The following is a 13754-nucleotide window of genomic DNA, read 5'->3' as shown; positions in this document are numbered from 1 at the left end:
CCTTCTATCCGCGTAGATATCAACTTTGAAGTTTATGTGAAGCCTACATCGATTTTATGTCATGTTTGTAATATTTCAGTAAAGAATCTAGTGGGAGGTCGAACCTATTATTTCCGCGTGCTGGCGAACTCCGCGACCAGCTACGAGAGCTCGGAGGAGGTGAAGTTCCCGGTGCCGGCGCGAGTCAAGCACAAGGCGATCACGGCGGGCGTGGTGGGCGGCATATTGTTTTTCATAGTTGCCATAATACTGTCGGTGTGCGCGGTCAAGATATGCAACAAGCGCAAGCGTCGTAAACAAGAGAAAGGTGAGACTCGAAGGAGCAGCGGCCGCTGGCTCGCTCCCGACACTAGCTTCGTCCCGGGGCGATGTTAGACCTACTCCTCTGCTAGAAGTGTGACTGATCGTTCTAGACTCGAATAGTTTCAATTTAATACCGTTTGAAGGAACTAGTTTTTAACTCGAAATATTTCCTAGATTAGTAGCTTTTCTGAAGTTATAACGGAAAGTCACGATTGAGAAAACTCTCATGCTAATGACCATATTGTCGGTGACGAAGCAAGCCCACATATTTAAGAGATTTGTTATATCATACCACTATAGTATACTCAAAAATGCACTAAATAAAAATCGCATATCTTTAAACATCGCATGCTTTTTAATAGTTTATCTTCTAATGTTTTTCTTTCTTGCAAATCAAACCTACTTTTTATTAGCCCAGTAAACTTAATGTAGTTGCTATTTATTGTTTATTTTTTATTAAATTATTGCTATTGTGTTCTCGCTGGAGATCCTTTTTTGAATTTTTGCATCAATCAATTTCTTAAACTGTGATGATTTTTTTTTTAACAGCAATTACAGTATCTAATTTTCTTTACAAAACATGATACTTATCTAATAAATTTACTATAGGGTTTTATTTTCGAAATTTAATAGAACGACTTGAGTAAGGGTATATTGAAGAACGTGTTACATACAGTATAATATATAAAAAATTAGGAAAATAATGTTGTGTTCTTTAAGAAAATGTGGAACTTCTGCAAAAAATTTAATGGACACATTAGCGAATTAAAATTTTCGAATAAATCATATTTAAATGTAAAGTGAAAATTATAATAAAATTGGAAATCTCGGAACTCTATCTATATTTATAGTGAATATTTTTTCACCATCCCGAATCAACATCACTTATAACGTCACGTGTTACGTGTAGATAGGAACTAACCTATTTCATACTATTTCATACAAAGTCTAGTGTAGAATCTGTGTTTTCCATCAGTGTACAACATACTTTACGTCACAGACTGAATAAATAATATTATTTGTCAGTGTGGTCGTTCCGCTAAACGGTATTACTTCTCTATTTCTCTTTCCTCAGTCGTTTATTTTATTAGGAGTTTTTTTTTACGATTTTAGTAATAGCATATAAGTCGTATTTACTGTTGGGGCATGTTATATATATTTGTAGATTTTAATGTTTATTACTATTAATATAGTACACAGATAGATTTTTTATTTTTATTAGATCTATGCATTTATAAAATGAAATGTTAATAATAAAAACTACGATTTTAGAAATGTTTTCAAGCTAAAAAGTACCAATAAAAGTACATAAATTCGCTTTTAAAATTAAAGCATAGTGGAATATAATAATTCGATATATATATGTTCGAGTTCATTTTAAGTACGCAAAAATATGATTACACTTAAACTTGAGGACTAGTAAGTATATCAGAAGCTTGTTGGTAATGTACAAAAGTACGTATTTAATGTATTTATATAATTATATTTTCATTCGTTTAACAAGTATTTTTGTCATAATTTATTTTAACATTATTATGTTTATTTGCCACGGATATGCATTTTTTTCATTAATTGTTTAAAATTACAGACGTAAGTCATGATTGTGTAATTCATTAACAATTTTTTTTATATATAAATAAAGTTTGAATATTCATTTAAAAAAACACATCATGGATTATGTCTGTATATTAAGTGTTTAAACAGGCAATTCAATTGGTTATTTACCTTAAAAGACCGAATGATAGTATAAAATACTAAACATTTTATTAATATTACTACTAATTATTTTAAAAATATTGTGGTAAACACTATGAGGATTATGCGTGTATTTTTAAATAAATACATATTTTTGTATTTACAATTACTTCATTTTTAGTGATACGTTTGTGACGTCATTTATATATATTTCACCACAAAGATATTTGTTGATTTTGCACACCTGACTTTTAATAACGTTATATAAAAACATTTGTCTGTCATAAAATTAAAAACAATGCATATTCCTTATATTTCATCGTCTTTCACGGTAAGCCTGGCTTTCAAATTGACAATATGGTGTGGGTTCTGCTTTACGGTGGCGGTGTGTGTGCCGAGTGAGGGGCGAAGGCCGAGAACAGTGTTGGTGGCGGGCAGCGGTCGTGGAATCACAGAACGGTACGCTGCACTGCGTTAATGTTCAGAAATTATTCGGTTGCAGCATACAACATGGTAGCCGCGCGACTCACTGACCTTCGCGCCGCAGACAGCACTCAAGTGCCTTTTAAGAAGTGAGTTTTCATTTACCGAATGTGTTTTATAACAGTTTATTGCTTTTTTACTAATTTTGGCTCACCTTTTCACGCCGCTCACATTAGGAAGTCAGGTCAGTTAGACGAAATTATAGATAAAAAACATCAAATTGCCGCTAACCATATTGAAATAAAAAAATGTCTTACTCAAACTAAACTTTTCAGATTTAGAGAAAGCGGAATATCGAGTCTAGTGCAGTGTTTGCGATTCACGGTCAACTGGATCTGGCCGGCGTCCCGCTGCGGCGACTCGGCGCGTTACTGGGGCGGCGCGCGGCGCGAGCCCCGCGTGACGCCCGCGCCCTCCCCCGCCCCCTCCGCCTCCACCTCCACCTCCGACGACGGCGGGTTCCTGCCGCGCCTGCGCGCGCCGCTCAGCCCCGCCGCCGCGCCGCCCCTCTTCCGCGCGTCCTCCCCCACGCTCGCGCTGCACTGGCCCCCCTGGCCGCCCTGGTCCGTCTGGGCTCCCGCCTGGACGCCCTGGTCGCCTCTTCACATCTCCGACCTGAGCTCGGTGCCGTTTCCGAGCTCGGCGGACGGTTCCTTTCCGACGCCACCCTCTTTCCGATCACGGCCCCCGCATATATCGGCCCTCGAGCCGTCGCAGCAGCGCTTCTGCACGGGCGTGTTCGCCCGTGCGAGGTCGCGGCCTCTACCACGCCACGGACGGCCTCGACCCATCGTCGAGACGCCCGCGCCGCCCCCCCACGAGGCCTCGCCCGAGAGCAGATCGTCCTCTAGCGGTTTCGGGAGCAAAAACGCATCGTCTTCCCAAAACAACCGGAGCAGCCGCACCGAGAGTCTGGCGGAGTGGCGGCCGCCGCCCTACCGGCCGCCGCCGCCGGCGCCGCCCCCGCGCCCCGGCTCGGGCGAGGCGGCGGACGCGGGGTCGGTGGACGTGCACTACGAGTGGGACCGCGCCACGCGCACGCCCACGCCCTCCACGCCGGAGCGCACGCGGGCGCGCGCCTCCCGCGACGACGTCGAGGCGCGCGTGCGTGCCATGAAGGAGGAGTTCCTAGAGTTCCGCAAGCGTCAAGCGCTACGGCGGCGCTCGCCGGAGCCGCTGGGCGCGCCGCCGCTGTCTCCGCTGTCGGCGCTGTCTCCGCTGTCGGCGCTGGCTCCGCTGTCGGCGCTGGCTCCGCTGTCGGCGCTGGCTCCGCTGTCGACGCTCGCTCCCGCCGAGACGGTGTGCTGATCGTCGGTCGTTGATAATTCTCGTTTTTCCCCACCGATACTGCGCTTTGCGATTACCACTACTTCTTCGTGGTTACAGTAGAAGAGAGCTAGATTCCTTATAAAAATCGATGTACCTACTACCTGTTAATTTGCGACACAGTTACGATCTTCCGTCGGAGTGACGACCCCGATACTTAGTCCACCTAGACTACAGAATTCAGTCTCGTTTAATCCGAGTCAACGATGGACTAGGATGATTGACGTCTTATTTATTTTATGATTTTAACGTGTAAAAGCTTATTCCCTACATTGATTTTGTAAGTCAATTTAATAAGAGACTTAATATGACGTATAGGTTGTATGTACATTTGTAATTATTACCTACTTATCTATTTATTTAAGTAGACTAAATAGAGTTTTGATCTAAGTTTATATAATTTTGTAAGTAATGGACATCGTTGCCTCGTCAGTTAAACATGATTCGTTTGCAGACACTGTCGTGTGTCGAATATCCCACCTTCGTCGCAAGTCCCGCCGGGGCTGCCTACTATATTGTAATAACAAATCTAGACACATATTCAGTCGTAACGCTGTTTATCTGAACTAGTGTTGTAATGTACATACGTGTATTTGTGGATGCCGTGGCGTTTTGTGGTCGCACTGACTGCTTTCCAACGAACAAAAAAAGTCAATTAACGATTCGATGTAATTGCATTAATTTTGGTGTTTCCAAATAATACATTATTGTGATACAAATAAAAAATGAATTGCGGTATGTGGTTAAGGTCAAACACGATATCATTAATCTTCTCAAAACTTCCGAAATTGTTGAATTAATTATAATTACGATGAATGTGCCAGGAAGACATCAGTAGCCGTAACGTTAAGGCCGGCACTGCGTCGAAAGAGGGCAGGCAGACAGTGCGAAATTACGTTCACCTAAACGCTTTAGGTATGAGCGGGAAGCATCCACAACACCGCTCATACCATTATTATATTGTAGTTAATGATAAGGATAACGTACAATTAAAGTTTAATAAGAATTCTCGCACTCGGCACTCTAAACTCTGTTTCCCTGAACTTCAGCTACGAGTTCAGTGCCGAATGCGTGCAATGATATTATATACACAAATAAAATAATTTAGAATTAGTATTATATAAAACTCGACCCGACTTAAGTGAACAATGTTTTGAATGGAGTTTTTTTTTCAAGTACAAATTTTTATTTTATTTGTTATGTACTCTTTTGTTTATTTTTTTTATTGTACATATGTAAAAATATATTAGAATATTATATTATACACATATTTATTTAAGTATTATGTGAGGTTCATGAACTAAGCCAGTAATTGTGAGGCAATAGTATAATTTAATTTAGAGTTATGACATCTTATACTAATTATACTGAATGTAACCAAGTGGCACAACGCTATATAAGGTGCTCAAAGAAATAATTCATAATATTTTGACCAATCCAACCTTATTACGTAATAAGTTTGACAGTAAATTCCAAATGTCACTTCAGTCCTATTTCATGAAAATGAAGAAGACACCGGAGAGCATTATTCGAAACGGCTGCAAACCTAGCGAGACCACTCGGTTCCTTAGCAATCCCACCTGAAAACCTAAAATATTATTTATTGTTCAGTCATCGCGAAGACTGTCATTAGTTTTATTAGGATTATTTACAAATTAAACTAAACGTTAATTAATATTTCTTGCCAGCATGATTTTTACACAATTTTTGTAAACTTTTATTTAGAGAAAATTCGTAATTTTCAATGTCATAAGAACCTCCTTAATTGTAAGTATAAAATGTACGCTTTAAAGAAATTGAAAAGAATTCACATAACAAATAGATAGGTAGTCTAATAAGGAGTAGTGTATGTTCGAGCGAGCGGATGTGGGCGACGAGGCGCTAGCGTCGCGACGCGCGTACGTAATTAATCGTCTTTAGCAACGAGCGTCACCACTCAGGTCACTGCCGGTTAACTAGATTAAGCTGCGATGAACGTCACGTCTATAGTACTTATTTCGATTGTTTTAAATGCAAGTTTTCTAGGTAAACCCGCCTAGCGTTACATTTAGATCGTTAGTATCGACTGTTTGTGCAATAAAAACACATTGATCATTATGATTAATATACGTTAAAATTTATAATATCGTATGCTCAATGATTTCGACTGAACCACTTAAAATTATTCGCGTCACCGTGGAACACCGTAATGTACGTCATCTGTAGGACAGTTATCACAGTCGTTTATATTAGGAAAATAGAAGTTTTTAATTGGAAGAGTACATTTATGTTATAAAAGTTTAGATTTTGATTGTTATTTTATATATTTTTTAGGTGTAAACAATGTTTTTAATTCCAACATTAATTGAACTTTATAAAATAATGTCTTTTAATATAATTTGTTACATATTTGAAAAGAATATGCGAAATGTGCAGTTTTGCATATATTATAGCAATTTTTTTTTAAATATTGCAAAATGCAATTTATCTTCGACACGAATAGGAACACAATACGAAAAAATCAAAATAGCTCAAACCATGTGATATCTAGTCTCCATTATGACAACCTTTCCGTAAATATCGTAATTTATTAAAATATTATAGTAGACGTAACCGGAGGATATTACACTGGTTAGCCATTATTTCTTCAGATAAGATCTTCAATCAATCGTTTACTTGTTTGATTACAAGCCCTTTGTTACAATATAATATTAAATTTTTAAGAATTATACATAGAGCACTTGAAGTCATAAACGTTTTCTATAGACTAAAATGAAAAGATAGCAATATATTAGAATTATATAATAACTTTTATCGTATATATCAGTTTGTATAAAAATATACGAAAGTAAATTAATGTGCACATTGGCAAAATACGACTTGGTGAAACTGGGGCACCCAATGATAAAAAATTAGGAGTAATGCACAATATCTCAGCACTATACCTAAGTGATATCAATTTTTGTCAAAATCCAAGGTAGGTAGGTATACCTCTAGCACCATTAAAGTTATTTCATCAAAAACAATAACTTTGTTAATATTAAAACCTTACGCCTTGGTGGAAACAAACCATTGCACGAGCCACAATTTTATAACTTAAAATATAACTTTTAATTTTGTTAGAGTATTTTTAGTTGTAAGTGTTGAGAACAGTGTTTACTGTGTAAGCACACAAAGGATTCAATTCAAAAAATAAAATACAATAACGTTGCTATGATTTAATTTTCGTCTTATTTAATCACAACACATCCCGAACATTAAATATATGTATAAATATATTTAATATAAATTACCTAGTCTTTCCTATCCTATCATCATCGTCATACAATCTATCCAATAAATCCGAGGCATAAATAAATGTCTTGAACAAACGACTATTATTATTCATATTTCATTGAATATACATAATTATGGTATACAATTGACAGTTTTACGTTTTCAGAGAATGTAAATAAACAGAACTTTAAACTTATGTTTTAAGTGAAAACCGATTGGATAATTGTTATAATTCTTCTAGTCTTCGTCAGTTGAGTTGAATATTTACGAAGAATATAATAATACTTACACGGACAAAATTATATTAAAAAGTTTTTTTTTTATGAAGATATTACAGTAAATATTAATTTAATATAATATGAACATTTTGAAAGCCATTGATAGAAAACGTTTTATTACATCACAGTGTAACTATCAGTAGGTAACCAACTAACTATATTATTATCACAATAATTCTCCAGTCTCGGATAGATCTTAATCCAGTGTACTGGATTAATAATTAATTATATCCAGTGTACTGTCTCGAAAATAATACAATGCCCATATGGGATAACCCAGTGGTCACAATAACTGTATTTATATACAGTGGTCCATACCATATGCTGTTATGAAGTTTTCACAAATGTACCTACTTTTTAAAAAAACCAATGTTTTATTCAACGTTGTAGGTATATTTATACGTTAATAATAAGCATTTGAACCCATGGTTGAGAATTGATTAATATTCTTGTTTTTCGTTGGTACGTAGGGCTTGTATACCCGGTATGTATGATATCAGTTACAAACGCAACACTTAACTGTTAAAGGAAGTCACTTTATGATAAGAACTTGAAATATTTGAATAAATTAAATTTTCATACAAATGAAGAAAATTCGTTGAATTTTATCAGTTCGTTTTTCTTTTATGACAGTTCGTTTCTAACAATTATAAAATAGGATATTGAAAATGCAGTTTAGCAAGAACGTGGTATTACGCAGTATTTGTTACTTCGGTAGGCATGGATAACTATTTTACTTTCATTTAAATTTGACGATTTCACGTCCTAATAGTTTATATGTGTTTTCTATTTAAGTTTTCATTTTATCATATTCAACTATAATATGGACCTCGGATAATCAAGGAAGAGCTTATGGCGACGAATGGCTGTATTTTGTAAGTGAAAACGGAACTACTCATGTAATGAATTTCTCGTCGGTTCCAAATGACACGCAAGATATGAATTTCGGAGACGTTTATTTTTATTTATATACCAGGTAAATGTATTATAAAGATACCCCGTAATGTTTAGCCATCAAAAGGCCAAAGTAATAGTTAGATAGTCTAACGATCCATTAAAATATACCTATAATTTATTATTTAAGACTGCAATACCGTACCCCACGATATTTGCAATCCAGGTACATATTTGCGGGTCCGAACCCTCTTAGTCATGCTAAATCCAGGTTTTTACGGGATCCAGCAGCGTGCATTAAGTGCACCTCGGAAATCAGTAGCAATAACCTAATAGAAGTCATTTTCGTGGTTTTTATTTTAACAAACTCTTTGGTGCATTAATAGTTCATTAATACTTTGAGACGTTAATATTTAAATATAATAGACCATAAAAATATCCACCCGGAAAGAACATTCTCATGTTCTTGTGTGTCGTAACTTTCTTTATTTTTTTTTTCCTTTTTTATCACCAACAGTTTTAAATTATGCGCTTTACCGCTCTTTACTCATAACCAGAGACGCGGGCGTTGATGTAGAACAAAAAAATTGTAATGATTATAATTCAACCCTTAAGGCTATTTTGAACCAAGAAAATCCTATTTTCTAATCATATCAATATTCCTCATATTGATAATTTAGTAAAGGAACAACGCGTATAATCCCGCGTATAAATTTTCGACTAAGATTAGCCTCGCAAAATGTATGCAGGATCCCGGTATACCGGAATTGCATTTCCTACTTTATATATAAACGTTATGCGAAAGGTATATATCAAGTTTATGAAACACAAATTTCGTGAAGCGTACCTAAGTGTGTAAATATGTATACTCTGAAATACGAACTTTAAGGATCATACTACTTACATAGGACTATAATGAATGCGAGGAGTCTTTGGACTGCTAATCGGAAATATTAGACACTCTATTTTTTGTGTGCTGAGGGAATATTTTTTTTTATATATCGATGACATTTAATGACAGCTAAATAGAAGAAAAGGACAAAGAGGACTTAATTGGAATTTTTTTTACTTAAATTATCAAATGCCGTGTAAAATAGGCACTTTTTTTTCGAAATATTTGGATCATCCGCAAAAACGAATATTGCAAATCGAATACCGGACAGAACACTAAAATAAGTGTTCTAATTAAAAATGTTATAATAAATCTGTTCAGTTTTATTTCATAATCAAGTAGTAGATAGTAGTACCTAACGAAAAGCAAATCCAATCCCACATCAAGATCGCGGATCCCGGAGTTTCGGCATTGAACTGTTTTTTTACATATTTATTATTTTGAGTAGTTATTATAAAAAAATCGGCAATTTAAAAATTGGTTAGGTTAGGTTAGAGATTAATCAATTATTAAAAGAATTTTTTTCTACTTGGACTAGGTATAGCTATACAACTTGCCGAATTAAATTAAATATTGTTATAACACTGGGCCGGATTTAGAACTCATGGAGTAACAGAGTGGAGGGACTGGGGCAACAGAAGAGTGAAGAACCCTAATTTTTTATTTTACAAATAAATCTGTAGACTTACAATTCAATTGTCAGGTTTTTCAACAATTTATATAAAGTTGACCTTTTTTCTCTTTTTTATGTATCAGTAAATTTTAAAACAGTAGGTACATACCATACTTGTATTTTACTATATCTACACATTTCAAGTTTTGGGAATCGTAAGCGAGGAGCGGTAAGTAAATTATTATTTGCATTAAAATAAAATATCCTACTTTTATGTTTATGAATTATTTCAGAAATAATATCGATAAACCAGAAAATTTAAGAATATCAGAGAATAATATCTCGATTGAAAGTTTAAATTTTAATAAATCTAATGATATTAGAGTAATAACTCACGGGTGGTTCTCTGCGGAAAACGTTAATTGGATACAGAAGATCAAATATTCTCTTTTGAGAGAGTACGATTTAAATGTAATTACGGTGGACTGGAGCGAGTTATCGAATAATATTATTTACCCCTATGCGGCGTTAAGTACACGCTATATTGGGAAGCGCGTTGCGAAATTACTGGATGCTTTAATTAAAACCTATAGCGTTGGAGGAAAAAAGATACATTTAATTGGACATAGTTTAGGTGCACATATAATGGGTTATGCGGGAATGTTTTCAATGGAAAAAATACATCGTATCACAGGTAAGATTATCTATCAGCATGATTCAAAGATAACTTGTTTGAATTAAATTCAAAATATACTTTAACATAAAGGTTGTCACCAACTCGCTTTATGTAAAGTCAAATGTGAAGGTGGAATTTTGTACTTGATTGATTTTTACCTAACTTCTGAATGAGTTAGGAAATTGAGATTTTGAATGGAGCTCAGGATTCATGACAAAGCACGGAATTGATAAAAAGCGTGGTAAATTAAAAATGATTTATAATTTATTTATTTTTCTCACTGTGTAAGTCCATCTTTTTTTAAACAACGCGAGTGATACAACAATTATTTCTGTAGGACTGGACCCTGCGCGCCCTCTTTTTGAAATACCAGAAATTTCTCCAGATTATCGTCTTGATAAAAGCGATGCTGATTTTGTTGATATATTGCACACTTGTGGAGGAATTTTCGGGTATAAGAGAAGTTACGGTCATGCAGACTTTTATCCTAACAGTGGACAGCCAATGCAACCTGGGTGTAGCGGTGTTCGCGAAGTAGCTGGTGAGCTAATTAAAAAAGCTTTTTTTATACTAAAATAATAAATATCTACCTTTTGTTAACCTATCCGCCCCCACTTGAGTCGCTGGGTGGAACGAAATAAAAAAAAACAAAATCAAAATATACTTTATTCAAGTAGGCTTTTACAAGCATTTTTGATTCGTCATTTAACAAACTATATTAAGTAAAGCTACCACCGGTTCGGAATGTAGATTCTACCGAGAAGAACCGGCAAGGAACTCAGTAGTTACTCTTTTTCAACATATAAAAATACTGTCGTGTTAGTTAAATATAATTATACAAATATACATGTATGTTATACCTATATCCTGCCTGGAACTCAACAAGCATTAACTCCACGCTTTTTTATCATCTATATAATTTTGTATCGAATAATATTTCTATACAAAATTATCTTTACCAATGTATTTTTTTACAAATGATTTGAATTATGAAACGGCAAAGTTAAAAATGTCTGCGGAATTTTATTATAGAAACGGATACCTTGCCCCAAGAATGATTTATTGACTTTGCGGAGTCGGAAGCTTGGCGTTATAAGCTTATCCTTACTTCTTGATATGATAATCATTGCATGTGCACACATGCAATGATTATCATTGATTTTATCAAAGTGATCAATGCTACTGTGAATATACATAATATTGTTGTAAATATATTGTGACGCAACAGTAAGTATTCCTACTTTGTTAAAAACATCCCGCAGTCTCTAGCTCCACGATTATAAATAGACCGGATTGCTCTCTTTTGTAAAACGAAGACACGGCACGGAGAAGGCGTCTTCGCTTTGGACACCTTCTCCTCCCACCATAACTGTCGCCGGGGCTGGGGGGTCTCTGTACCCCGAGAACGCCCTAGGAATCGGAGGCCCGCAGAAGTGGGCCTACCGTCAGGACGCCATGGTAGTATGCGCAAGCGATCCCGTGATGTCCCCCGAAAAGACGGAGTATTTCGGCGAGCCCCACATCGAGTGGTGGAAACGAGTAAAGCGTTTTTCCAGCGAATATAAAAAAAGAAAGGGTTGAATTGGCGTCCCATTTTTTTTGTGTTATTATAATTACTGATTATTGAACGTACTAATTTTAAAAATCTACTGTAGACTAAAATAACTTATTTAACGGGGCGCGATTACTTTGGTTGTTGATTAATTAATGAATCGAGTAGTTGGCAATAATGTTTGATCTGATTTACAGCAAGTGTCATGGCAACACGAGCCGTTATGTTTTGACAAGTGACTCGAATGCGATGGTTGCTTGCAAACCCATTTGCTCTTAATCGAGAAGAATTATTGTAATACTTTGATATTTTTGTGGTGTACGAATACTGAATCAATTAATACAGTGATTAGACGTATTTAATAATACGTTTTATTTTGTGAATATCTCCATTGCACGCCTACATAGTCTTCCAAATGTCCGATCAATCCCGAACCCAACTGTTCGGCATCCTGTTCTTCCGACATATATATATAATATGGTATACGCATATATAATCATACCGAACAGACTCTGGCGACCTATGCACGTCCTGAACGACGAAGACAATAGCTTCACTATCGCAAACGCGCCATTCGTAGGGAAAACCACCACACTACACAATCACACTCACAGCGTTTCCGCCGGCGGAAACGAGGACCCAGACTAGCGACGTCACGGAGGCGGCCGTGACGTCGCTATATATATATATAATAATATAATCATTTTACCATTTACTAAATTTAAAAAGTTTATTAAGACTAAATTAATAAATAAATCTTATTATTCATTAAAATAATACTTTTTAGAAAAAAAAAACGCCTGGATTTAAGCTCGGTTCTCATCACAGGACACTAATTATTGAAAAACAGTTTATTTGAAAAGAGCAACTATGTGAGTTTCTTGCCGTTTCTTCTCGCTGGAGGCTGCTTTCCGAAACGGTGGTAGTATTTAAATATCGACGATTCAAAAACGCTTCGTTGTGAAGTTTACTTGAATAAAATTTATTTGATTTGAATAGGTTTAGGGTGCACTCTTGGCGCGAATTTTATTTTTTGAATATGACTACCATAGCCGAAATCGTTTAGGAAATTATCGTCACAACTAAACATTTTAACTTAATTGGTTTTGCAAAAAATAATAACTCCATATACATAAAAGTACCTAATAAAAATCTTACTATTGTCTTAAACGACGTTCGATTGTAACAGACTATACTTGTATATACAGACACCCTTAATTGTAATTATCAACTTACTATTGATCATACGTCGTTTTTTCAGGTAGCTATGTTCGATTATAATAGACTAGTATATAAAATTATAACAGACCTGAAGTATCTATTTTTTAGGTTACTTAAAGCACCAAATTAAATTATAAGAGACATTAAAGAAAGTAGTGTGTGTGTGTCTTCATTTTTTATCACTAGATGTTCATATTGGACTTCATAAATACGTCAAGTTATACACTTATCTGTATCTATCTTTAAATAATTAAGCTTTCTTAGAGGATAGCAGAATATCCAATATATCCTTAGAAACACAACTTTTTATATAATTTAGAACAATTTTAATCCACAGAATCGTGCAGTCATGGCCGATCGCACGAATATTTTGAAGAATCAATAGAATATAAATATAACACTGGCTTTATTTCCTTTCCTTGTGAGAGTTGGAAAAAATTTGATGTTGGCGAGTGCAAAGAGGATCCAACTAGTATGGGATACAACACTAATGTCACAAGTATTGGCAATTATTATTTTCGTACTCGAAACGAATATAAATTCGCTATCGGTAATGTGTAGTGAGG

The 13754-nt window shown here is 35.6% G+C and overlaps 2 protein-coding genes across 9 annotated transcripts in view; both read left to right on the top strand.

Moving 5' to 3' along the window:
* The window catches only part of LOC113391362 (protein turtle), a 58300-nt gene extending 51292 nt beyond the window's left edge, over positions 1–7008 (top strand). For 6 of the 8 annotated variants that reach the window (XM_064216033.1, XM_064216034.1, XM_064216032.1 and 3 more), the window contains 3 exons: positions 80–307; positions 2501–2570; positions 2757–7008. In XM_064216033.1, the coding sequence (XP_064072103.1) occupies positions 80–307; positions 2501–2570; positions 2757–3789 (1331 nt within the window). In that variant the 3' untranslated portion in view covers positions 3790–7008. Of the gene's footprint in view, positions 1–79; positions 308–2483; positions 2571–2756 lie in introns of all 8 variants that reach the window. The other 2 variants (XR_010309251.1, XM_064216035.1) reach the window with 2 other exon arrangements.
* Positions 7009–7970: 962 nt separating this feature from the next.
* Positions 7971–13752, top strand: LOC113392275 (inactive pancreatic lipase-related protein 1-like). The gene is made up of 5 exons (XM_026628626.2): positions 7971–8054; positions 8136–8316; positions 10033–10433; positions 10753–10956; positions 13526–13752. Exons 1-5 carry the CDS (start codon positions 8009–8011, stop codon positions 13747–13749), a joined length of 1056 nt encoding a protein of 351 aa, XP_026484411.2. The 5' UTR covers positions 7971–8008; the 3' UTR covers positions 13750–13752.
* The last annotated feature ends 2 nt before the right edge of the window (positions 13753–13754 follow it).

The sequence above is a fragment of the Vanessa tameamea genome, chromosome 10 (assembly GCF_037043105.1).
Source record: "Vanessa tameamea isolate UH-Manoa-2023 chromosome 10, ilVanTame1 primary haplotype, whole genome shotgun sequence".
Lineage (NCBI taxonomy): Eukaryota > Metazoa > Arthropoda > Insecta > Lepidoptera > Nymphalidae > Vanessa > Vanessa tameamea.
This window is presented reverse-complemented; position numbering and strand designations above follow the sequence as displayed.

Excerpts from the sequence above, each read along its gene's own strand:
- LOC113392275 (XM_026628626.2), top strand. The coding sequence starts at position 8,009 with ATGCAGTTTAGCAAGAACGTGGTATTACGCAGTATTTGTTACTTCG. Across the intron at positions 8,055-8,135 it reads ACGCAGTATTTGTTACTTCG|TTTTCATTTTATCATATTCA; the intron begins GTAGGCATGGAT and ends TTTCTATTTAAG. Across the intron at positions 10,957-13,525 it reads CGGTGTTCGCGAAGTAGCTG|AATCGTGCAGTCATGGCCGA; the intron begins GTGAGCTAATTA and ends TTTAATCCACAG.